The sequence below is a fragment of the Triturus cristatus genome, chromosome 2_2 (assembly GCF_964204655.1).
Source record: "Triturus cristatus chromosome 2_2, aTriCri1.1, whole genome shotgun sequence".
Lineage (NCBI taxonomy): Eukaryota > Metazoa > Chordata > Amphibia > Caudata > Salamandridae > Triturus > Triturus cristatus.
This window is the reverse complement of record NC_140582.1, coordinates 462,196,708-462,223,723: the sequence shown is the minus strand read 5'-3', so window position 1 is coordinate 462,223,723 and position 27,016 is coordinate 462,196,708. Positions and strand designations below refer to the sequence as shown.

Genomic DNA, 27,016 nt, shown 5'->3' with positions numbered 1-27,016 from the left:
CAGATGGCCAGCTGTCTGGTAAGTCCACCACCCCTGTACTGGAAATGTCCCAAACCTTCCTAGTCTGCCCCTTTACCACCATGGGAAGCCAATTAGTGGCAGGATTCACCATCACCGTCCTCACTGGCAGTCCATAACATTGGACAGGTGGGTTTTACAGATTGGCCGAAAGGGCTACTCCCTCCCCTTTAAGACTACCCCTCCCTGAATGCCTCCAGCTCCCGATCGGCTTACGGAGGGTCATCTGTCTGTTCTCTGCAAGGTCATAGTTCTCTTGGCCAAGGGAGCCATAGAGAAAGTTCTGGTGCCCGAAATAGGATGTGGTTGTTATTGCTGCTACTTTCTGGTTCTGAAAAGGAGAAATTCAAAATGCTCACATTAACTCAGGTCCTGTCTGCCCTGGACCCGTACAGACAAGATAATAGCGTTGGACTTGCAGGACGCTTATAGTTTTGGCTTGCATGATGCTTATTTTTATATTCTCATCCTGCCTGCCGGCGCTATCTCCCGTTCATGGCAGGTCACAAGCACTTTCAGCTCACCATACTTCCTTTTGGTCTTACCAGTGCCCCTTGTGTGTTCACCAAGGTAATGGTGGTGGTCGCAGTTCATCTGCAGAGGTCAGGGGTGCCAGTCTTCCTCTACCTCGACAACTGGCTACTAAAGGTGGGCTCGCCCAGGCTGTTGTCTCCCACCTCCAGACCACGGCATACCTTCTGCACTCGCTGTAGTTCACTATCAGCGGCCAAAGTCACACCTGACTTCCTCTCAGACGCTCCCTTTCATCTGAGCTATTCTGGACACGCTGCAGTTTTGGGCTTCTCCTCCCGAATGACGAGTTCAGGATATTCAGGCTGTGATTTCGATATGTTAGCCTCTATCCTGGGTTTCGGTGAGACTGACTCTGAGACTGCTGGGCTTCATGGCCTCCTGCATCCTGCTGGTGACACGTGCCTGGTGGCATATGCAGGCTCTGTAGGGTGATCTGAAGTCCCAGTGGGCACAGCATCAGATGAATGTCTCTGTCATGGTCCAGAACTTGGAGGGAACTGCAAACGATCTGCAGTGGTGGCTAACGAACTCCGATTGGGTCAGATTCAGAAACCTCTGCCCTGCCCCAAGAGCAACACTCCTGGGATGGGCGGCTATCTGGGAGAGGTGGAGATCAGACAACTCTTGTCTCCGGCGGAATCCGGACTCCACATCAACCTGCTGGAGCTCCATGCGATCCAACTGACATTGAAAGCCTTTCCATCGGGGGAAGTCTGGTACAAGTGTCCACAGACAACGCCATTGCCATACGGTACTGCAACAAACAAGGCGGGGTGGGGTCCTGGACCCTTTGTTAAGAGGCCCTGCATCTCTGGATGAAACAGCAAGGCATTGCCTTTTGGTTTAATACCTGGTGGGTTCTCTGAATGCTAGAGCAGATGAACTCAGCCAAAGATGCCTGGAGAATCACAAATGACGTTGTCAACTGAAGTGTCGCAAGGTCTCTTTCAGCATTAGGGAGAGACATAGTTATATCTGTTCGCCTCCACTGAGAACGTGCGATGTCAGCAGTTTTGCGCACTGGAGTTTCCTAGGTGGCACTCTCTCAGAGAAGCTTTTAGTCCAAGTGGAGCTCAGGCCTCCTGTATGCCTTTCTCCCCATAACACTCCTACCCAAAGTTTAAAAGAAGATCAAGAATGACCGCCCCAAGTCATCCTTGTATCTCCAGATTGGGCATGGAGAGTCTGGTATCCCGAGCTACTGAGCATGGCCTTTGATCCTCCAATTAGGCTTCCTCTTCATGGACACCTTCTGTCGCAGCAGCAGGGAAGGGTTTCCCACTTGAACCAGTCACCTCTCCACCTTCTTTCGTAGAGATTGAGCAGCAACAGTTGACAGCTTTTGGCCTTCTTCCTGAAGAATCTAACGTCATCTTGGTAGCTAGGCACCCCTCCACCAATGCGATGTATACCTGCCTTTGGAAAAACATTTGTGGCATGGCGTGCAGTAAAATCCATTGATCCCCTTTGTGCCCCTCTTTCTGAAGTTATGCTTTTCCTTCCTTCTTTTGTTCCATAGGGCTCTGCTCTGGGCACTATTAAGGGCTATCGGGCGGCTCGTCCGCTACGGCGGCGGCTCCACCTCTATGGCGGAGGAACGTCGCCCCGCTGCTTTTAAGCAGTGAGAAACATAAAATGACAACTTAGAGTTATTGTCATTTTATGTTTCATGTCCTGCTGCTTTGCAGCGGCCGGGTAGGCTAGGCTGCTCTGCGCATCCAACAGGGCAGGAGAGGAGTGGCTTGCTCACTCTTGACTGCACGATGACTATTTAGTCGGCCCTCTCGGGCCACCCAAACCAGTCCTAGCCACTTTCCCCTTCATGCAAGCTGTATTGCAGCCTGCATGGAGAACATGCCCATCCCTTCAACCCCTGGCTGAGCGTCGTGTCACGGTGCTCTGACGAATCGCAACACTGCATTGCCACGTTGGGATTGGTCAGGGGAGAGAGCCTGGCTGCCTGCTTTCCTGTTCCTGTTCCTATCCGAGGCAGGAGAGAAGGAGCAGAGAAGACGCGGGACCCGGCTCAAGGTAAGAACTTTTTTCAATTTAATTCTGAACCCCCTGCGTAATTCAGCCCCCCATGACTCACCCTGCGACCCCCTCGCAGCTCGCCCCCCCGCCCACCTCCGCGCAGTCCTGAGACTCGGACCTAGAAACCAGATCACTCACCATCTGAAGAATCTGCATTGGCTGCCTGTCCAATGCAAAACTCTCTTCAAAGCATTAGTCCTGGCTTTAAAAGCTCTGCATGGAATGGGGGCTCATTACATCCGTAAGAGAGTCTCACACAATGTTCCAGGCAGATCCCTTAGGTCAGCACATAAACATCTAATTGTCATACCTAACTCTCTCAGAGCCCGCCGCGGCGGCCGCTCGTTTCAAGTGCAAGTGGCTAGATTGTGGAACAAGCTGCCACTTCCGCTCAGGCAGGCCACGAACATACTAGCTTTCAGGAAACAATTGAAAACCTGGTTGTTCCAACAAACAGCATAATGGCCGACTCCCCGGTATTAGAGTTTTCTTTTCTGGTCCATGTATATTCTGTCTCAGCGCCGGGACACACTGTTGAGTAGCTGCGCGCTCTACAAGTCCTTTTTAACATAACATAACACCCATGCCGGCCGCGACTGCTATCTATCTGCCATTTTTGCCTTTTGCGGTTGCCTGGTCAACCCTCTTAGTTAAAGACCCCTACTGAACATAGGTTCCTCAAGGCTCTTACTCATCTCATCCCTCCTTCACCATTCATTATGCCTCAGTGGGACCTTAATTTGATTTGGACTTCTTTTATGTCTGCTCCTTTCGAATCTCTACACAATTGTCCCCTCAGGCTTCTTACCTTGAATACAGCCTATCTTGTGGCAATTACATCTGCCGCATAGGAAGTGAGCTGCAGGCCTTATCATCTAAGTCTTCTTATCTCTCCGTCTATCCTGACAGAGTGGTGCTTCTCACAAGGGCCTCCTTTCGACCAGAAGTCGTCACCCCTTTTCATGGAGGCCAATTTATCACCTTGCCTACCTTTTATGCTCCTCCACATCACTATAAAGAAGAGGAGCAACTCCACTGTCTGGACCTAAATAGAGCGTTGTTATTATACCTTGATCGTACACGAGAGTTCCAGGTTACGACTTACTCTTCGTGCGGTATGTTGGTGCGAACAAAGGTTGGCAGTGCAGAAGCAGACCATCTTCAGATTGGTCGTGCTCTGCATCAAGATCTGCTACGCACTGGCCAAGAAGCAGCCTCCTGAAGGTGGGCAGCTCTTTCCATCAGAGCTAAAGCTGCGTTAGCACACGGAGTTCTGGGCCTGGTTATCTGTCGGGCAGCAACGTAGGCGTCCCTGCACACGTTCACTAAACATTACTGTCTGAACAGTCAGGTCCACAGGGATGGGCACTTTTCCCGTTCTGTCCTGCAGTATTTTCTCTTCTGGAATTAGTTTGCAGACCCTCCTCTGGGGATGGTATTGCTTGGGTATCTATTCAAAAGTTAAGGAATCTGCGGCTAGACGTCTCTTTTGGATGAGTAAGTTACTTACCTTAGGTAACACCTCATCTGGTAGAGACTATATCTAGCTGCAGATTTATTACCCACCCACCCATCCTCCCCTCTATAAATTGATGTGTAGGGACAGATAAAACCCTTTTCAGGGCCCTAGTTTTGACACACTAGTGGTCAGTATTCTTCATGGCTCTGTGCTTCTGGTGTGGAAAGTTGTGAAAAGTAACGGACGTCAGCGTGACTGGATGACGCCTATATAGGTACCACGATGTCACTTCTGGCACGGACACGGAGCCGATCAACGTCACCTAGTGGCAATCAGGGGTACTGCTCACGAAAAATCGTTGTGATCCAGTCTGGCACCTGGGGAAATTTAAAAGGTAAGGAATCTGTGTCTAGATGTAATCACTACTAGATAAGGCATTACCAAAGGCAAGTAACTTTTTCTAACTTGTTCAATGGTTATTCTCAGACCCTCTCTCATTTTGCTATTTTGCGATCTGCGAAATCAGCTGAGGAGTACGATGACTGGAATATTTATCTTTTTGGGTGCAGAAAAATTGTGCCATCTTATTAGCTGTACGCACACATGTCACTATGTGGGGCCGTACAGCTGTAATAGCTGCCTGCTTCTTCCTGCCTTAGTAGGAATTACAGAAGGGAATGTACAATCATGTCAATGGGCCCTGCCAATTGATATGAATAATACACCTTTAGAGCTTCCATTTTCGGATGCGGGCACCTCACAGAACAAAGGGGAAAACAATGCTGTTGAAAGAAAGACGAGAAAACAAAAGTAGTGCTTCACTGGCAAACTCTGTAAAGTGGCACTAATGTGTTTGGGTTTGAATAAAAACAATCTGGCCACTTTGTCTTGTTTGGACATTTTTTTTCTTTTTGTTTCTCTGTTCAGAAGCTGCACTTTGGATGGGAAAAATGTCTGAAAAAGACAATATTTTCTGGATTTTCTTTTCTTTTTTGGACCCATTTCACAGGGGAACGAATGAAGGAAAGGAGAGGTAAAAGAGGGTAAGAGTCGTTTCTTGAAGTCATGGATTTCAGCAGGTGAGGAGGAGCGAGATAGAGACAGAAACAGAGGAAAGAGAGCGAGCTACCAGCGGCCTCAGTGCCAAAAGCAAATATTAGTACAATTTTATCAGCACCCCTCAAGCTCTGTTAGATAGGCTTTTGTGAACATAACATGGTACAAGTGGCCTATTTCAATGCATCTGAAGCAGTTGTAAGGATTCACAAAGCCTGGCCCTCTTGTAGGAGTTCCACAGAACAGAGTCATCACAAGCAGAGACTGCAGCAGCCCAGGAAGGTACACAGTAAGGGGCTCAATGGGAGGGAAGCTTTAAAACCGATAAACGATCAGAAACTTAAAATTTTAATTCAATAATGAATTGGAATACATTCACTCATTGAACTTTGCGTGCAGATTTCTCCCTGGAGTCGGGGTTTCCGCAATGCACTTACCGCTGTTGACTAATTGTTTTGATGTTGTGAATCAGGTTACGCCATTGGCTGTCAGACAGTGTAGTGTATTTTGTTTTCTTTGGTCATCGAAGATTAGCAGTCAATAAAATGCTTGAGCAAAGCCTAAGGATGGAGTCCTTGGGTGTGAATAAGCGACTGGAAGCAAGCAATGGAACATGTCTACAAAAGGCTAGAATGAAGCCGCAGAGACAATGTGTGATCTTGACCAAGAGCCCATGATAACAAACAAAACAAGGAAGAGTAGGGCAGTGCACTGTACACGTGTGGAGAGACATAAAAACTAAGGGTAAGACCCCAAGTTAATCAGAAGATGGACTACTGACAAAATGTAATTTAAACTGAAATATCCACTTTCGGCGTGTTGGTTTGCACAGTAAAAGAAATCTGTGGCAACAAACCTTTGTGTGTGAGAAGGCCAGCAAAAACTGAGATGGAGCTCATAAAACGAAAAGGGGCCTAACTTCAACCAACAACAACCAAGGAGGAACTGATGAATAAGGGGGAGTGGGCGCTTTAAAGGGAGCAGAAGGCAGTGGGAGTTATTTTAAAGACAATTGTTTTTTCAGACTGGAATGTATATTTTCAGAAAAACTTATTTCAAATTATATAAGGAGAAAATACACCTTTTTCATTTTCATCTATTTGTCCATGTGTGTAGCTGAGAAATGGCACAAGCCACGAGATTTTTGGACATTTTTATATTTTACATCATTTTTTAAAACTTCAGACACTTCTATTTTGTTGCCATTAGAAATTCGCATTTTGAAGACTTGGGTATATAAATCCCAGTATGCAAAATGTTGCTGGCGAAAATATGTCAAACTGTCTGAAGGTGTCACACTAACTAGGGTCACAACAACACAGACCACCCACTATTGTACATCATCATGTGCAATCATTGTAATCACCATGTGATCCTGTACATCCTCCTCTGATGCAAGAAATCTAGTGGTCACCTCATGCACAACAATCAGTGTTCTCTTTCTTCCCCTAGTGGCCAGCAACTTATACTGTTATGTGGCATGTCTCCCAGTTCACCCCTGAGGACCCTTTCTCTGAGCCCCATGACACTAAATGCTCCCCTGAGTTGCCTCAGTAATGCTCATTGCTCTGTGTACATGTGCACTTTTATGTTAGATGAGCTTCATTGAAATGAATGGCGTTGGCCTGTGTTATGATCTAGCCGTGCATTTGTGCCTGTTTGTTGTGTACCACTTCATGCATGTTTTATACAAGAGCCACACTTAGTCGCTTTGTCAATAACTGTTTCGCCAAGCAATTAGAATTTTCCTCAACCAATCTGGTTACATTTCAAAATGTGGAGTCCTACAGCAGATGGCTCTGGGGCTTGGATCTGCTTGCCCCAAGTCAGCACAGTGCCATAGAAAACAAGATGACCAGCAACCTAGTGCTATTGTTCTTGTCTTAACCTATGATCCAGAATGTTACCACAAAGGAGAATATAGCAAATAAACACTCTTAGCCACTTTAAACATGCCTATTTCAAAGTGGAATACTCTGCTAAAACAGTTGCCATTGATTTAAGTAAAATAAAGTGCCACAATAATGCCGCCAAATATCTATTTTTGTCCCGCCAAATTTCCATGCTGGTTATGAATTGTGTCTCAGTACAGAGGCAAATCCATACTGTGATACAGAGATACTTGATTTTGTGAATAAGAAAGGAGTGCATATTTAGAACTCAATTTCATTATTATCTCTTAGATTCACACCATATTCCAGATTGATGTTCCCTTTTTTTCAGAGGAATTTCCTTCTGCTTTCACCTTATCACAGAAATGTTTACCCTTTTGTATCTCAATAAATTCTAGCCCCCGGAATAAAATGCGGAATACTTTTCCTTTTGTTTTAACATTTACTTTCAGCATTTGGCTCCATTATTTTATTCGTCTTACAATACCAATTTTTGCTACTTTGCACATTTACAGTTAACTGATATTCCCATCACCATGTACTGCACCATTTTAATCGGCTTAACAAACCTTTGTGTTAATGAGCAGAAATTGTATGTTTTAGCAAAAAGACCCAAGTAGAGTGGGAAGTAGAAATCTTCAGTAGGTTACGCTCATGCACAAAAGGTACACCCTTTTAATACTGTATGGTTTTACATATACATCTAACATTCATTTAGTTTATCAGTCTTAACAGAACAAAAGTGTAATATCCTATAACAAATAACACACCTATAATTTTCACATTGTCATCGTTTAATCAAAAAGATTAGCCAACACTCAGACGCCTCGCGTGGAAAAACTAAGTGCATACATTTTGCTTCTTTGTCAGCTGCGAAGGTAGTAGAATGAGGTGCTGCTACATAAGTGCACATGATTACTTGTTCTTTAGGAAAAGATCTCACATGCATATAACATCATAAACATGTATGTTGGGTCTGCAGCATTCAAGTGGTAGTACATAATGCCCAAGTTTAAAGAGATCAGTGACATCTCAGAATGTTTGAAGGGCTATGAAGTAATGTCCCAACAGTGCAAAGTCCATCATTTCACTCTGAGATTGTTTACAAAGGGAAAAAGTCCAAGATGGTTGCAATTCTTCCCAGAAGTGGGAGTCACAGCAAATTCCCCTTAACAACAGACTACATCATTTAAATAATGCTCACAGAGATCGCAAAGGAAGGGAACTACAGATCAATTCGCTAAATGTTAGAGCTCATAATTCTGTCATTTGTCAAATACTGAAAACTTTTGTGAAAGGGTAGTCATGAGAATGCCACTCCTTTCCAAAACATAAAAAGCATTGCTTCACTGCTTAGACTTTTAAAACACCACCTGAATGAACCACAAAATCTCTGGAACAGTGCCCTGCTGACAGATAAGACCAATGTGCAACTTGGTTATATTGTACAACAACCTATTTGATGAAACCAAACCCTGTTATCTGATAGAGACTTCTAGCCGATAGAGACTTCTAACTGGCCAAAACTTTCCCAGTCTGAGTGGGTAACAAGTCTCGAGACCTACACACCACCTAGCACATCCGATCCCACTCTAGCCAATGAAAATTATAATAAATGGATCTCAAACTCACTTGACTCCGTGCTCCCTCTAAAACGCACAGAGTCAAAACGTAATACTCGAACCGCTCCCTGGTACTCCCCTGGTTTACGGGAAAAGAAACGCCTCTGCAAAAAACTTGAAAGGAAGTGGCGAATAGATTATTCTCCCTCCGCGAAAAAAGCTTACAGAGCCGCAATAAGAACATACAAAAACGACATTCACATCGCGCAGGCAACCTTCTTTGAAAACAAAATCAATACAGCCGCCTCTAAACCCAAGGAAATATATAAAATCGCGAAAACCCTTCTCAAGCTGCCAGACAAACCCCCCAACCCCCTTAATGCACAAACCCGCTGTAACAACCTAGCTGAGTTCTTTTTCCAAAAGATACAAACCATCTACACCTCCTTTCCCCACATCCAACCCCCCATCCCATCCACCAAGCAGGGTGAGCTTAGACTTTGTACCCCAGTAACACTCAGGAATTTTCCACCTCTTGACCCCACCTCGCTTGAAATTATCATGCGTCAGGTGAAATCCGTCTCTCCCAACGACCCAGCGCCTCCATGCAATCTGCTGACAGTAATCAATCACATCCTACCCACTACCCTCAACCTGCTTAATGCCTCATTGTCCACCGGGACTGTCCCATCCCCCTGGAAGCAGGCCATGGTGAAGGCTCTCCTTAAAAAATCCTACCTGGACCCAGACAACCCAGTGAACTACCGGCCAATCTCTCTACTACCATGGCTAAGCAAGATCCTTGATAAACACGTCAATAGCGCTCTGGTTGAATTCCTAGAAAATAACCATCTACTCGACCCCTCCCAGACGGGATTCCATCCCATGCATGGGACCGAGACCGCCCTCATTGCAGTTACAGAAGAGGCAAGGAAGATCATGGATCAAGGAGGATCTGCTGCCATCATCCTCCTTGACCTAAGTGCCGCCTTTGACACTGTAAATCATACCATCTTACTGCAAAGACTCGCGAGCCTAGGAATCTCTGAGAGCGTTTGGCCTGGCTCAAGTCCTTTTTGTCAGACCGTTCATTTAGGGTCTTCGAGGGTGAAACCATCTTCCCTAGTAAGCCCCTTGGGTGCGGAGTGCCTCAGGGCTCTTCTTTGAGCACTACGCTCTTTAACATATACATGAGCCCCCTAGCTGAGATTGTCCATCCTTTTGGAATAAAAATAATCACATACGCAGACGACACTCAGCTAGTGGTAGCCCTCAACCAGCCACCCACCGCACCCAACTATCTGAGGGACTGTCTGGAAGCAGTGTACTCATGGATGACATCGTCTTGTCTCAAATTGAACGGAGACAAGACCGAGCTGATGCTCCTAGGTAACCCCCCCAGTCCTACCATCGATCACCTATGGCCCACCTGCCTCGGATCCGCCCCCACAACCAAGGACTCCATCAAAAGCCTTGGCATATGGCTGGACAAATCCCTTAACTTTAGTTGCCAAGCAGCCAAACTCTCAGCTACGTGTTTCGGTCTACTCTGGCTCATTCGGAAAATCCTCCCTCTTTTACCCTTCCAGGCAAGACAGACTATGATCCAAGGTCTGATTTTGTCGCGCCTCGATTTTGGGAATGCCCTCTACTTGGGAGCCCCTCAGGTCACCCTACATAAACTCCAGGTCATCCAAAATTGCACAGCCCGTACTCTCCTCCAGACCCCTCGCCGACTCTCCATCAAATCCGGACTGAAAAATCTTCACTGGCTACCAGTAAGGCAAAGAATTGAATTTAAAAGCCGTTGCATCATCCATCGAGCCTTCTGGAAAACCGGCGCCCTTATTAATCATCCACTGGCCATCCCCTACATACCAAACAGACATCTCAGATCAACCTCTTCTTTCCTCATCACTATCCCCAGGATCAAAAGAGTCAGATGTGGGGGCCGATCATTCTCCTACAACTCGGCCAAACTATGGAACGCTCTCCCCCTTCATCTCCGATCAGAGCCTAGTCTGCTCCCCTTTCGTAAACAGTTAAAAACCCTACTCTTTAACACTTCTGATTAAGCTCTTAATTCTCCACCACACGTCTGTCCGTTAGCGCTGGGACGCCTCAGGGTAGCTATCGCGCTCAATAAATCCTCATTTCATTTCATTTCAGTTTCCTCACCATAGAATAATCCCCAGGCATCAGACTACATTGGGAATTTTTTGTGAGCAGTTCCCCTGTGCGCTAGTAGATGGCATTGTTCACCTCTGCGTGGTGTTGTTAGCGTTGTTGTTGCCAGGGCGACTTGCTTTGTGCCTATATAGGTGACACCCTAGCATGCTGACGTGCGTTCTTTTCTTTCCGCACCAGTCAGTGTAGCTCAGAGAAGAGCTACCTCCAGTCTTTTCTGACTGACCCTTTTTCGACTTTTTGTCAAGATTTGTCTCCTGGTGCATCAAGATGTCATCTAGGAAAGCTGGTTTCAAACCATATGGTGACCGTCATCGACAGATGCCGGTGATAGACCCACTTTTGGTGTGCCTCAGGTGCTTGGAACATGAACTCTACGCCAAGTGCTGCATCTGCCACCACCCCATGCACCCCAAGGCCTAGAGTGATCTGTTCTAAAGTACTGAGTCTGCGGCTAGAAGTCTCTATCTAATGAAAAATGTACTTACCTTTGGTAACGCCTTATCTGGTAAAGATTCAATCAAGCCGCAGATTCCTTACTGACCCACCCATTCTTCCCGCTTTGCGAATGAATTTCAGAGTGCAGGATTGTTTCCCTTTGACGGACCTTAGCTTAACACACTAGTGGTCAGTGTTCTTCGTCACTTCGCACTTCTAGCGTAGAAAGTCACGAAAAGAAGCTGGCATCGTGCAGGGGTGGAACTTATATAAGCACTGTGCACGTCAGTTCTGTCATGGATGACTCCACCTACCAGCGTGCAGGGGCACTGCTTAATAAATATTTCCGGATCCAGTCTGACACCTGGGGATTATCTGAGGTAAGGAATCCGCGACTAGATAGAGTCTCTATTAGATAATAAGCATTACTGTAGGTAGGTAACTTGTTCATTACTGCTAGATCCTCATACCAACTGCCAATCATGGTAGTGGAGGAATAATGATTTGGATCTGTTTGGAACTACAGACCTGGATGCCTCATAATTATTGAGTTCATTGTGAATGCTTCACTATCCCAGTGCACTCTAGAAGAAAATGTGAGGCTATTTGACCTACATCTAAAGCTTAACAAAGTGAATCATGCAACGGAACAATGATCTCAAACACCCCAGTAAATCTATGGCTAGATAGCTGATAAAAAAAAATCTGGATTTTTTAATGAATAGTTAAAAGTCCCTACCTAAGGACATAAAGAGAGCTGTGCACACACAGATGCCTCAAGAGGAGTGTACATAACCATGCAAGACGGATAAGCCATCCATTAGAACTAAGTATTACTCCTCTTAGTAACATCAGAACTGTCCGATTTTACATATGGCTATAGTAAAGAAAACATGATTGTGACAGGTGTCAGCTCTGGTCATTTAATGCATTAATACTAAATACTTATTGCCACAGATGAGGAGTTGTGATGAACAGGTGCCATACTGTTGGAAAAATTTGTTTTTTAAAAAGCAAGTAATATAAATTAATACTTTGATATGTTTTTTATCAAGCTTATGTTTTTTCTTGAAAGTTATTTTTTTCATTAACTGTAACAGTAAAAAGTAAAAAAAAATTCACTCTCTAACTGAATTCTTTCTGTAGGAGGAGAGCAACCTATTCCTCTTTGGAATGAGCATGAAGTCACAACTGATGGAGAAAAGCCCAAAATCCTGCTATACTCTCTGAACCTGCATTTTAAGGTGAACATAAAGTAAATGTTCTAGTTTTTTTTCCACATACAGCATTAACTCACTCGTCAGGTCACTATTGTGACCCTGGTCCTTTAAATATGTTGCTCATATTACTAAACTGTACATATACTGACTTTCACTAAACCACATCAGTTTGCATGATTACAAATGCTCAGTTGACCTGTTTCTTGTCCCATCCATCTCCGCTGTTTTCCATGTGTACCTTATAAATTTCATACTCTGTATGCGTTTACAATAATTATAGAAATACTTCTAGCTAACTTCCCCTTTTTTCTTTCATTAATTGACAGCTTATCCAAGTGACTGCTACTACCCCATCGATGAGAGCGGTCCGATTCGAAACTGGACGAATAGAACTGGAACTCTCAAACCGAATGCAGACCAAAGCACTGCCAGGAAGCAGCAGCTATTTGAAACTGTTCGGCAAGTGCCAAGTGGAATTAAATCTTGCATTAGGACAGATTGTCAAACACCAGGTTGGTAAGGCCTAAAGTGGCGTTTTTTATTTAATGGTTTGATATAGTAGTGAGCATTCATATATAACAATACATTAGCTTTGCTAGAAAGAATTCTAGCATGAAGATTGCCCCTCTATTTGGCATGCTAATGTTAAACATTTTGTCACCGCATTTTGGTGGCTGTAGTTACGCATCCTCTGCATATCTGCCATTTAATGTTGTACTTGGGCATTACAACTTATTTTTCCTTTGGTTCACAGTATGTACTGTGTCTCCTCCCTTACTCCACAATGCACATGAGCATCAACTCGATCTTACATTGTCTTTTTTCAACCACTGGGTTTGAACGTGTTCAGCAAAGGAAATGAGATTGACGCCTTCCTTGTCTCTTTTTCAGACCTAACTACCCCACTGTTGCGAGCGACTACTTGGATAACAAAAACTGTGCAGTTGACCTATTTGCGACGGTTCTACTGACACAAACACTCCTACCAACTGCTTCACCTGGCGGCCACGACACTCCATTCTGCTACTTTGCCGAGTTTCTTTGATCTCCACAGTGCTTTCCCCGGCAAATGCAAGCAGTAGCAGGTTGTTTGATCGTACAGCCTCCTAATTTTGACGAAAGTGAAGTGTTCGTGGGGAACCTAATAATGTGTTTGCAACCTCTGCTTCTCCCTGATATGTTCTGCCTCGCCTTTAGGTGTAAAAAGACCTGGGGTACCGAAGGGGAAAGTTGTTGAGTGAACTCAAAAATGGAGCAGCAGTTATCCTCTGAGATGTCTGACAACTTGGAGGAACTTGATGGTGCCTCTTCCCTCATCGTGAACACCAGTGTCCTGCTATGCTGCTTTGCATCTTATGATTCAAACCGATGCGCCCAACAACACCTCCTTAACATTCCATTCAATGGGGAATATCTTTTTCAACTCCCAAGTGGATGAGTTGTTAGAGAAAAAAAAGTCACTCAGATCGGAAATCCATGGACGTCCTGCAGTCTGCTACTCTGATGGCGACCTGTGGGCAGCAATACTGATGGATACATCTGCCTGTGGATTCCTCACCTTCTGGATTCCTCACCTTTTGAATTACCCCTAATGCAGCATTCCACGGAAACTTTTCTCCAAAGCTCTCCCACGTCGATGAGGACGTCGCAATGGAACAGCTCCATTCCCGACCCTGCACAACCTCATCGGAGCCATAAGAAAACCTTGTCGGCGTGCTGACGTCAGTTCCCTTTTTTCCGCACCGTCGACGCATAATGGTTTTTCCAGGCCTCTCCATTTCTGAGAGTTTCATTGTTACAGGTTCTCCTGAAATTGTAGCAAAGCAAGGCTGCTCAGGAGAAATATAGCTTCAAGCCTTGTAGGGAATGCGGGGGTCATATGTCTATCACTGACCCTCATGATGATCGTCGTCGGTGCATTCCGTCGGACCACGACGTCGAGGGGTGTTCATCGTGCCAACGCATGAATCCAAAGGCCCTCAAAGAGAGGGAGGCCAAATTGTTCATGGCCAGGGTGAAGAAGCAGAAGAGGGGCCAAAGAAGGCCGAGATTGAAGTCTAAGTCACCACCTCCACACACCTCGAAGTCATCGAGGAAGCACAAGAAGAAGCGGCGCCATGGGTCCAGGTGTCGCTAGTCCAAGGATAAGACTCCGAAGTCGGGGTCCCCTATACTTTAGCATCACAGAAAGGATGAAGTATCACGTTCCCTTTTTTCCTCAGGTTACTCAGGCACTCTCGCTAAGGAAGCGACGCCTTTGCCTCCGGCCACTCCATCTCTGGCTCCAGTGTCACCAGCGCTGAAGCCTGTCTTTCAGCCTCCTCACGCTGTCCGTGACCAGTAGGTACTGGATACGTACCCACCCTTTACGGCTCCCGGTACTGATCCTTCCCTTTCTTGAATGCGATGTTCAGCATGTTTGCCAGGCCTGCTAACCTCACTGGTGCGCCTTTTGGCCCCATGGGACCACTGTCTATCAACCTGGTCGGCTTTCCACCTCACTTTGCACAGTCACCTTTTATGTCATTCATGCTGATGACCCTGGGAATTTGGCGTCTCCTGACGCCAAGGTACTTGATGCAGATCTACTGGACTTGCAGTTGTCTACTGCGAAAATCAAGTCAAACATCTGGACAGAGGTTCTTCACTCTCCTTTTTCTGTGACGGAGCCTCGGCTCCCCTTTAAGGAGGCTTTGACGGAGCCCATCCTAGAGGTATGGCAGAAGCCTATGACTGCCCCTGCTGTGTCAAGATCGGTGTCGAGAAGGTACAAAGTAGCGCTTAGGGATCTGGCTTTCTTATTTGCACATCCATCCCCAGAGAGCTTAGTAGTTCAGACGTCATGCTCTACAAAGCAGTCTACTGGCTCTTTCCCATCCACGCCTGGAGATAGGGAATCTAAGAGGATGGAACAATCAGCTAAGAAAGTGTTTTCCTCAGCCAGTATGGCCTTAAAACCCACAAATGCATCATGCCTGCTGGGTCGCTACATTCATGCTTTGATGGATTCGGATAAGGAAGTCAACCCGAAGCTTCCAGAGGATGTTCAGGGCTATTTTGCAGAGGTTCTGTCAGACACTCAAGCTGCAGCCTGTCAAGTCATTCAATCTGGGCTTGACACAGCTGACTCTGTTGCTAGAGTGATGGGTTCCTCAGTGGCCACTAGGAGGCATGTCTGGCTAAGGAGGGGTCTGGTTTTCCTCCAGATGTGCAGGCCACCCTTTTGGACTTGCCTTTTGATGGCTCTTGTCTCTTTGACAGCACTTTAAGGATAGTAGGGCCACAGCTAGATCGTTGGGTCTGCAGTCCCAGCTTAGAGGCTTTGGTCACCATAGATTTCGAAGGTTTGGCAAGGCTACTTCCTTTCAGGCCTGGCAGCAGGTCGGGTATCCCAATTTTTATGAAATTGGCGATCTGTTACATCAGATGTCTGGGTTTTGGATATCGTCGTAAATTGATTAGCCCTTTCTTTCCGGGAGATTCCCCCTCCTTTCCCCCCTCGCCAGGACTGGTGCTCGGAGGACCATCTGTTGTTCCTGCAACAAGAGGTTCTGTCTTTACTACAGAAAGGTCGATAGAGGTTGTAACAGAGCAGGAAAGGGGTCAGGGATGCTACTCCTGGTATTTCCTGATCCCTAAATAGGATGGACGATTTAGGTCGATCCTAGACCTAAGAATCGTGAATTTGTATCTCAAATAGGAAAAAATCAAGAAGTCGACCCTAGCTCAGGTTCTTCCGGTGCTGCAGCAGGAATATTGGATGGTGTCGTTCGATTTATAGGATGCATATTTTCACATTCCCATCCCGAAGTCACATCGGAAGTATCTCAACACTACCAGTTTGCAGTCCTTCCATTTGGTCTTACATTTGCTCCACGGGTCTTCACGAAGGTGATGGCGGTGGTAGCGGCACATCTCAGAAGATCGGGGATTCCTGTTCTCCCCTATCTGGCAAAGTTGTCAGAGATGGTGCTGCATCATCTGCAAATAGCTGCATGGCTGTTGTTCAACTTGGGTTTTTCAATAAATGTACCCAAATCTCACCTGGTGCCTTCTCAGCACAACCAGTTCATAAGGGCAGTACTGGACACTACTGTGAGTCGTGCTTTCCTGCCTCCTCTGAGGATTCTTGACATCCAGGCTATGATTCCAATTTTTCAAGATGGAGCGGTTGTTCTAGTCCTGAAGGTCTTATGCCTGCTCGGTCTGTTCGCTTCCTGCATACTGTTGATCAACCATGCATGCTGGCACCTGTGGGCACTTCAGTGGTGCCTCCGCAGGCAGTGGTTTCAACACAACCGAGATCTGAGGGAGTGATCAGATTCTTCAGAGATACTGCAGCAGGGCTGTTATGGTGGAGTGTTTCAGACAACCTGTCTCAAGGGAAGCAGTTTCCACCTCCTTCTCCGGTGGCCACAATGATAACGGATGCCTCCACTCTAAGGTGGGAAGTTCATGTGGGGGGATCTGGAGGTCAAGGGCCTTTGGTCTCCACAGGAAAGATTGCTTCACATCAATCGTCTAGAATTGCGGGCGATACTTTTGGCTCTCAAGGCCTTTCTTCACTCCCTTCGCAGTCAGTCAGTTCAGGTCCTGACGGACAACACTTCAGCAATGTGGTACTTAAACAAACAGGGAGGAGTAGGGGCATATTGTCAATGCCGTCACCTCCGCCTGCTTCAACACCCTCCGCATCCTTCGCAAGACTTTCAAATGGATCTCACCCGAATCAAGCAAAACCGTCACCCACGCACTCCTAACCAGCAGACTGGACTATGGAAACGACTTCTACGCCAAAATCAACAAGCCTCTGCTCCGCAAATTCCAGACCATACAGAACACCGCAGCCAGGCTCGTCCTCGGCATCCCTCGACAAGAACACATCACCCAACACCTGCGAGACCTTCACTGGCTCCCAGTCGAGAAGAGAGTAACCTTCAAGATACTCACCCACACCTTCAAATGCCTCCTCAACACCAGACCCCAATACCTCAACGAGATAATCTCCTTCCACATACCCAAGAGAAACCTCCGATCTGCCGACTTTGCCAAAACCCTGTGCATCCGCAAAGACGGACCTGGTGGAAGGGCTTTCTCCTACATCGTGGCCAAAACCTAGAACCAGCTCCCGATAGACGTCAGACGCGCCTCCTCTCTGAACATCTCCAGGAAAACACTCAAGACCTGGCTCTTCGACTGAACGGAGGTGCTTACCTCCCCTCCGCTCCTCCTCCAATCACCTTGAGACCCTCACGGGTGAGTAGCGTGCTTCAAAATTCCCAGATTGATTGATTGATACAGGAATGCAAAGCCAAACTCTACATCGCTAAGCACAAGAAGACTCCACACCATGAACTGTTGAATTGAAAAGGATGGTCCAGTTCTCGCTCCCGAAGTTGTTCCTGCTGTGGGTCATCATCGCGGCCAAACTCTTTGGGCAAGTTTAAGAGAAAAAAAAAAGACATTAAAGTGGAAAAAGCCCTTTACCACCTCGCTTGAATTCCAGAGCGGGCGCAAGGGCATCCTTGTGCCTCTTGCTTTCTCTCCTGATCTCCTTCAAACCCGATTCTGAGTATAGTCCCGTCGCACCCTGATTTCCTATGTCTTTCTGCAACTTTGCAGCAAGTAGAAGCCTTCAGAGAGATTATGCTATGGATCTTTGGCACTTTACCTGCACCCACTGGTGTGACTTTGGGCCCCAAGGTATTGCAGAGGCCTAGAGTCTCTCTTCCACCTGCAGGTCTGTCCTCGGCACCCTCTGTGCCTCTTGTTTCCTCTTCGGGTCCAGCACCGACTATGGTGCCTGCTTTTGCTCCAGTGCCACTTCCCGTGCCTTCCCATTTGCATTGCCACTGATGCAGACGCTGTCAATGCCAGATGAAGATATACATCCATAGTGCTATCTGACTTTGAATTGAACCCACCACGACCTTCGTCAAAATTGTTCCCTGCGCCGGCCATTGTCCAACCTATTGGCGAACCTTTTGAAAAAAATATGTTAAGCTTATTTTAATTAAGAATTTGTGTAGTATGGTACATTACTTGTCATCACATATGTTAACTGTACAGTAGGCAGGGACATAAAGCATCTCACATTCAACAATATATTGCATAAGCACCCATCTTTTGGGCTAATATTACATGTCAGAGATACCATCTCAATAATGTCATAGTATAACATTCCCATATATACTGATTGCATAGGACATGTCATGGACAGCAATTTGGCTTTCTGCAGCCTTGCCTGGATGCGGTCCACGGGTTTCTCTAGAGACGTCCAAGCATTTTTAATGGAAAAGTCTTTTGATGGATCTTATTTTATTAAGGATAAAGCTAACTCAGTCCTAGAGTACTTTTATTAGAGTAGAGATACAGGATGTTCCTTGGGCGTGTCTGCTTTCCTCAAGGAGTGACAGGCCATTATGATGAACAAGTGGGTCCTACAAATTGTATGCCAGGGTTATGCCCTTCCCTTTCTGTCTACCCTGCTGTCCCTTCCACCTCCTTGAGGGCAGCTGGCAAAGTACCATCTGCCCATCTTTCAGCCAGAAATGCTGGCCCTTGTTGGCAAAGGGGGGGTCATGGAGGGATTTTGGACTTGGAAGTATAGACTAGGTGTTACTCTCACTATTTCCTTGTGCCGAAGGACATAGGCGTTTGGCCTATTTTAGATCTCCGAACTCTCAATGCCTTCCTGTAGAAGGACAAATTCCTGATGCTTGCGCCAGCCAAGACTCTGTCTGTCCTGGACCCTGGATGGTGGTGTTCAACCTGCAGGATGCTTATTTTCACATCCCTGTTCTGTGGGCCCATAGGCTCTGCAGCCGAACCTGCAATTCCAGTGGTAGCAACATCAGGGAAATCTGTCTGATTAAATCCAGATTTCAGAGGAGACTACAAAACATATGCTATGATGGATACTGGACCACAGTTGGGTCTGTGGCAGACCCCACTCCTTACCCCACCCAGGGCTGATGGCAGTCACAATTGCAACACTATTGGATTGTGGATGCCATTTGGGAGAGGTGGAGATCAGGGGACCCTGGCCTCAAAAGACTTGACTCCACGTGTACTTGCTGGGGTTGAGATTAATTTGCTTGGTGTTGAAGGCTTTCCTGCCCACCATCAAGGGTAAGGAAAGATGGTGCATGTGCGGACATAACCATTAAACCTATGAGTATACCACCTAAACCCACTGGTGTGGTCCAAAGAACAACAGAATGACAGAGTAAACAAGCATTTGCAATGCAATAGGTCTCGCATTTACGTGAATTTGAGCTATTGGCATTGTAAATGACAATGCCTTTTATTTATGTTTTGGTTTTTAAAACATAAATAAAAGGCATTGTCTTTTACAATGCTAATAGCTCAAACTCCCACAAAAGTGAGACCTATTGCATTGCAAATGCTTGTTTTATGTGGGCAGACTTATTACGAGTGTTTGTAGTGAAAAACGATGACACGACTGAACGAGAGGGGCGGAGTAAGCATAATGTTGCGCGCGTTTGGGTTTCACTAGAGATAAGGAGAGTTTGAAATCGCTCGTTCATAGGTGCGACTTCACGTAGCTCAAAACAATAATGAAAATAACAGGCGGGGGGAGGAGAGGAAGGAGAAATAGAAAGAAAATATAGGGGGTAGAGAGAAAACAAGAGGAGGGAAAGAATCAAATGGATAGAGCAAAGGACAGCAAGAGAAAGAAAAGAGAGGCCGTGAAAAGGAGCCAAGAGAGGGGGGAGAAGTGAATGGGGAGGGAACGAAAGAGCGAGAGAACCAGGAGGAAGAGAGATAAAAAGCGACAGAGGAGATTACAAAGAGCACAAAAAAGAGGAGAAAGAAGGTGCGGGATAGTGTGAGAGTCCCAGAGCGGAGCAACCCCCTGGCTCCCGTGCACCAGTGCTCACTCCGAAGTGGTACAGGAGGCTGCCTCACTTGCCCTAGTGACCCCGCGCTGAACTCTGTGCAAAAATGCTCACTGAACAGCAGTCAGCTTGCTGCAGAGGAATGCCTACTCATTTTGTAGGACAAAATTCCTTTAGTGTATTAAAGGTAAAGGCCTCAAGCTATGGATAGAAATGCAGAGAAGTAGCAATGCGATGTTTGCATGAAGGTTCAAGCAGGGACCCTTTCCACAAGACATGGAGAAAGGTAATGGTGGGATCAGGAAGCCATTCCCTGGGAAAATCCCTTGCAACTGTGTAGCTGCTTATACCCTGCTCATTGAGTGCTAGAGCTGGCGGCACATCTCTGAAGTGATGATATTACCTACAGATTTAGCGTTACCTCCTGGTTGTTCCCTTTATGGGTGTCCATTTACCAACGTGTTTGTGTTAGTGATAATCATTTACAGTATTTCTCTGGAGTGGTGAATTCACGGTAATAACAACAAGCTGGCATGCTGCTGCTTTACAAAGTTATATTTTTAATAAAGAAATGGTTTGGCGACCCGCGCTATAAGTAAGAAGTGCGGCCGCCAAAATGCTGCATGTTATTGAGCCACACAGAAAAAAATAAGCATACACAACACAACATAGTGAAATAAAGCACGGTGCCCGTCTACATAAAAAGTATGTGTGTGGAGACCCGTGGTATACAAATAGAAAAATACCTTTTCTCAGACGGCTGTGAGCGTTGTTGAACATAGAGCGTAACTGTGTGTCTTGGTACAGCCCGCTTGTGCCCCTGTGTTTTGAGTTCCGTCTGCCCCCTTAATAAACAAGCAAGACAGCAGTGGTGGGGTCCTTCGAGCAGTATGGGAGCAGAGATCTGAAGGAGCCAGCGCTGTCCATTCTCCTTGTCCCAGGATCTTAAAACGAGCCACGGGCACCATTGTTAAAAGTGCGTGCCCTTGTTTAAAAAGTGAAAGCGGCAAAATTAAGCTTGGTCCGGGAGGGGTGAAAATAAATGAGGAAAGAACGAACAAGGAGCGAGGGGAGGGTAATGGTGGGAGGTGGCAACACTGAGGAAAGCGGCCGTGCACCACTGAGGGAAGCGGCTGTGCATCTTAAACGTATGCACAAACCAGGCGCCATGGCAAACAAGGGGCGAGGGAAGTTGTGGTGGTGGGGGGTGACAACACCGAGGAAAGCGGCCGAGCAACACCGTGAATATTAAACGTATGTGCGAACCAGGCGCCATGGCAAAAAAACAACAAAGTAGTCCCTAAATTAAAAGATACAGCCCTGCAGCGTAACATAACTGTAGTTGGTCGGTGCTGCTTCCTCCAAAAACGGACGTGACTTATCGTATCTACAGCCAACCATAAGCCTTCTAACAAAAACAATGCCACAGTTAACCAATGGCAAGCGGCAGGAGAAATTACCCTCGATATTGTATTTACTACAGGTCTTGCGACAGCACATGCGCAGTCTAAGCTCGACCTAAAAAGGAGGGAGGTCACCCGCGGTGGCCACAGTAGCTCCGTGCAATGACTGCGGGGAAGGAAAAAAATAATTTTTTTATATATAACCCTCACATACTCTAGTATTGTCATGCTTCATCATTGGGTTCACCCTGACTCCTAAAGGTCAGGGTGGGCTCGATCGTTTTCCCGGGATGACCATGGGGCTTAACTAGAGATTAAAAATCCCTCAACTTCTCCAAGGTATCCCTTTATTAGCGTAGAAAATGGGGAAAGTTAAAAACAATATCTTGTGGGTAATGTGGTTTTTTATGGTCCCATGACCCTGAATTATACCGACCTGTTTCAGCCCTTCTCTAAGGCCCAAACAGGTCCGGGGCTTTCATCAGGGTAATATAATGATACCTCCCTGGGTTAATGTCATCCTTAATACGTGGCTAGACCCTATGGCCAACGCCATGGCAAGCACGGGTAAGAGTTAGATGTCCATGGGGGTCGGCAGCAGGGTCTCGCTGCAGGGCCTGAGAACCCTCAAATAATTATAACTTTTGCACGTGCCATGTACTGCTTATGACCTCACATATTACATAAAAATGGACATGTCTAATGATATAATTGATAACATCACTAATGGCATCTCAAATGACACCATTAATGATACCACTGTGCATGGTGGGCTGATTCAGTGCCTCTGCCTGTATAGAAACTTGTTTGGAAGAAGTAAGGTAGGGAGTTTTATTCAATTAATTATGATAGCTGGGAGAAGGCTGGTCTTTCAATAAGTTTGCCCAGGAATAGTCCATTTGCTGGAGGTCTGAATTATTGGGGTCTTGAGGGTCCAGGTTTGTCTTCATTAGTAACAATCATTTTTACTCCTTTTTTTAAAGTCTTCTGGAGAAACTCCTATTGTTAGTGAGATGTTCATCAGTTTCCTGACTGGGATGGCCACTTAAGTTGTTAGGAGTATGTTTTTGAAGATTTGTGGTAAGCAAGGGTCAGAGGGGCAATCGACTGATCTGTGTGCTTTGACGAGAGCCAGAAATTCAGTTGGTGATAGTTCTTTGAAGGGGTGCAGAGGCTGAGTAAATCTTACCCTGGAGGGATTTGTTGGAAATAGGTTAGTGGTATTGGGTTTTTATTTCAGTGAGAATCCAACATGTTGTCTTTGGTTGTGTAATATTATGGCAGTTTGTGACAAAAAGCTTGAGATAAGGAATGGATTTCCTTTGTTGCATTTTGAATCCCAAAATTCACTGGATATTTTATAAATTCTTTATTAGGACATTTTGAGCTGTGGATTCTGCTTGACTAGTAAGTTATTTTATTGTTGACTTGTGTTGTGTCTATGTTGGTGTATTTTGTGTTGAGGGTTGTTTCGTTGGAACCGGGCGCTCTGAAGCTTAGCAAGTTGTGTTATTTTTTCAGTTTACTTTCATCCAAGAGGATTGTTTTTCTTCTGTCGTGTTTTAGATGTTTTGTGTGGGATTAAGGTATTAAATGCTTCATGGAAACATCCATAGAGTTTTTGAACTGAGTTTATTTTGTCCCGATTGCTGTTGGAAGTAAGCTAGGATTCTAGGTCCTCCAAATCTTTCTTGCTCAAAAAGTCGATATATAGTTGTGGTTCAACTGAATTTAGCTGGGGTGAATTGTGGCGTCTAGTGTAGGAAGGCAGCCAGTTGGTGGTCTGACTACATGGCCATAGTTATCTTTTGGAACGTCAGCAGATGCATCACCAACAGCTCCTTCAAGCAATATATTTTGGGAAAGATGTGGCCTATTTATGTGATTTAAAAGCTCCTTTCATAACAGCATATAACGTGCATATGTATGAAAGGGTATGGCTTCTGTTTATCAGTCACATTAAGATCTCTCAGTGTTGGGAGGTGATCCATCTGCAATGACTGATAGACTGCGATACTCACATATATCTGCTATGTCTCCTTCAAGACATAATGTTGCTTGTACTTTTCCACCATAAATAAAGGTTAAAGGGTTGTGGAAATGTAATACACACTTCTCATCCAATTGAATTAGTGTAAAGAATGTACTTTTCTAATCGGGGATTGGCCAATCATTTAGGTATTCTGAGTTGCAGTTAATAATGTTATTGGCGAAGTATGTGGGATGATCTAGACTTTGTTCCCCAAGACTTGTTTGCTTAATATTTGGGATGCTACAGACTTGAGTCACATGGACCAGCTATGGGCGGCCATGGGCTATATACTTGTGAAGCGTATCATTGCCCATAGATGGGGCGTTCCTGAATCACCAACAATAATGGAATGGGAGCGTGATGTCGATTGGTGCATGTTAGCTGAGAGGGCAATTTATACAAACAGAGGATGCCCCAAAAAATGGGATAAGGTTTGGGGGAAATGGAACACGTATAGAGGCAACATCTGCCACTAGAATTAATGCATGGTACTTCTGTGGTGAGTAGAAGAGGGGGGCGCAATACATGGGATGGTTAGTGACAAAAAAATGATTGTCTGTTAAGATCCTCTGATTTTACACAGGTTTGTACCGTACTATGCTATACCATAATGTGCTATAAAAAGAGTTAAAAAAAGAATGTGCTTTTCTGTCACTACAAATACCCAGAAATAGTGCCTTGCCGATCAAATGAACTATCCCCTGTACGTTTCAGCATTCATGCATATCCTAGAAGCTTAACTACAATAACTGTCTGAGAGGTTTGCAGGAGTTGAAAAATCTCAAGACGAGACAGAAGCTCTATGTGGCTTTTTGGACTAATAGATTAGAAATTTAAACTAGTCTCTGCTGGAAGCTATAACAGACAAGAGCTGCCTGGCAGGGAACATGCTACCCATACTCTTCAAGATCAGTTACTAGACAGTCTGCAACCATGGGTAGTAAAATCATTCCCTATTGCAATGTAGTTAAATGACTTGCACCCAGTATGCAGAGGTAGACTTAAAGGAAATTCCCCCCTAATGAGAAGAATCTTCTGGGAAGGAAGGGGCGGATGCAGTGATGGTGGTCATATGAAATACCTTTGCTGCTAGAATTGATCCCGAGAGGCAGTGACGAGTGAAGGAAGTGAATCATGAAAATATTTTATAGAGTCCTCTGTGTTTTCCTGTTCCTGAATTTGAGCCCTATAACGTTGTAGCAAAGAGAGCTTCACTCACGATAAAGGAGCTTACCTACCTTAATGTGAAAGTCTCCCTCACCCCAAAGGCGAGGCTAAATGTGTACCATCAAAAGAAGTGATATTCCTTTACACCCGAGAAATCAGAGGTTCCTTGAAATTGTGAGATGCAGAGATCAGATAACCTAGGCCTAAATTAGTTCCAGAGAACATGTCCTGGGAGGAGGAGGTGCTTTTTTCAAACCTTATATAAAAACTGTTAAACCATAAGACTCAGTCAGTGCCTTATCACCACCTCCACAAATGCCTTCAATTGTGTGTCAACGTAGTGCGCTCCACTAACCAAGTGCTTACCATATCTCCAACTTCATTGCCTTTGTAATCTATGGCCTATTTCGTCTCCATCTGTATTGATCATTGAACCAATGTTAATACTGTTGAACAAGACTTACTCTTGACAGAGTTCCCTCACATAGATATCCTAAATGCTTCATTCTTCTGGTACTCCTTCCTTACCACCATGTTCCACTTTATGGTATGGTGCTCCTTTATCTCCACTCCTGCCTCTCTAGCAAAGGGAATCCAGAATATGTAAATGTTGAACCCCCTTCTGTTTTCCACAAAATATATTCTTTTAGGAACATAATGTCCATCTTCTTGTTCTTCTGCCACATCTTTGTCTCGTGATACATTGCTTCTTCTTGTAGTTACATACTGGATGTCCGCTCACACTGTATTTTATAACGCTGCCAAAATCAAGATTCTCTACTTTCCCTAATCTGCTCTCAGATCTAATGTAACCTGTACCATTTATGCCCACTTAATTCTCTCTTCACCCCTGGCCTACACGTTCCAGGTTCTTTTTGTCAATGAAAAGAAGCTTTCCACTTCCAGCATATGTGCCACTACATGTGACCACATCCACCTGCTCATCCACCATCTTACTTCCCCATTACAGAGATTATGGTTGGCATATTTGTCTCCCACAATCTAAATACTGCAACAACTTCTTCCTTGGCCTTTTCCACTTCTTCCACCCCACTTTTGCCACTTAAACCTTTTCTGACCTTCCCAAGTTCACCTCCTCCACTTCCCTTAGACCTCAAGCAGTCAGGCTTACATATCCTTATACAAGTTCCTAACTCTAATGTTCAGATCTATTAATTATCACACTCCTTTCTTATCTTACACATCTCCCACTAACCCATACCCACAAACCTTGTCTATCTTTGCCCTTTGTTAAAATTCAGGCATTATCTTCTGATTACCTTTCTACTGGTTTGCCTTCTATCTGTACTTGATGCTGTGAGCACCTGTAATATAACCATAACACTTCTGTTTTAGACTCTTATCATTCAAAATACATATATGTGTCAGTTAAAGGTGGGAAAGCTACTGATGTAAGCCAGATGCCCACCATTCTTAAACTTTATTTAAAGCAAGCAGAAGGTGAAGTCACTGATGGTGGAGAAAGGATTATGTCTTGTTTGTTCTTCTCAGTACTGAATGTTTCTAACTGGAGAAGGTAAGTAACTTTTAAAAGTTGAATATTACTGCTTCTGCTGGCACCATACTTATGGTACCAATCACTGTACACATTTCAAACTACATGTCTCTTTAAGTCAGAAGCCAAAATGATCTTTCTTTTATTTTGAGTAGTACCTGTGTTGCCTTTATTAAAGTGGAAAACATTTTGCATTTTTCAGATTTTATGTGTTGTGCTTTTTTCTGCTCAAAAAAATGAAATTGTCTTTTCATAGACCACTATATCTACTACAATGTCATTTATTCATTTTGTATAACCTACTAATTGTATTTCTCCTTAATTATTCAAAGGTTTATGAAGAAGCTGGTTCTGACTTCCACCAAGTTGCTTATTTCAAAACAAAAATTGGTTTGCGAAATGCTCTTCAAGAAGAAATAAGTGGCTCATCCGATCGTGAGGCAGTGCTTATTACTTTAAACAGACCAATTGTCTATGCGCAACCCGTTGCCTTTGACAGAGGTAATATAGTATAATTGTTCCTCTTTCTACATTATTATATATGTCCAACTAATTAACTCATGACCAATAAAAGCCATTATTGAAGAAGGCCGTTAATTCTTTTGTATCATCTATATGGCCTGATTTCTTGTTTTG

At 45.0% G+C, this 27,016-nt stretch overlaps 1 protein-coding gene across 12 annotated transcripts in view; it reads left to right on the top strand.

Moving 5' to 3' along the window:
- Nucleotides 1–27,016, top strand: part of BLTP1 (bridge-like lipid transfer protein family member 1) — a 1,988,102-nt gene that overhangs the window by 1,248,316 nt on the left and 712,770 nt on the right. For all 12 annotated transcript variants that reach the window (XM_085641559.1, XM_085641555.1, XM_085641564.1 and 9 more), the window contains 3 exons: nucleotides 12,327–12,424; nucleotides 12,727–12,912; nucleotides 26,713–26,881. In XM_085641559.1, coding sequence (XP_085497685.1) covers nucleotides 12,327–12,424; nucleotides 12,727–12,912; nucleotides 26,713–26,881 — 453 coding nt within the window. The remainder of the gene's footprint in view (nucleotides 1–12,326; nucleotides 12,425–12,726; nucleotides 12,913–26,712; nucleotides 26,882–27,016) is intronic.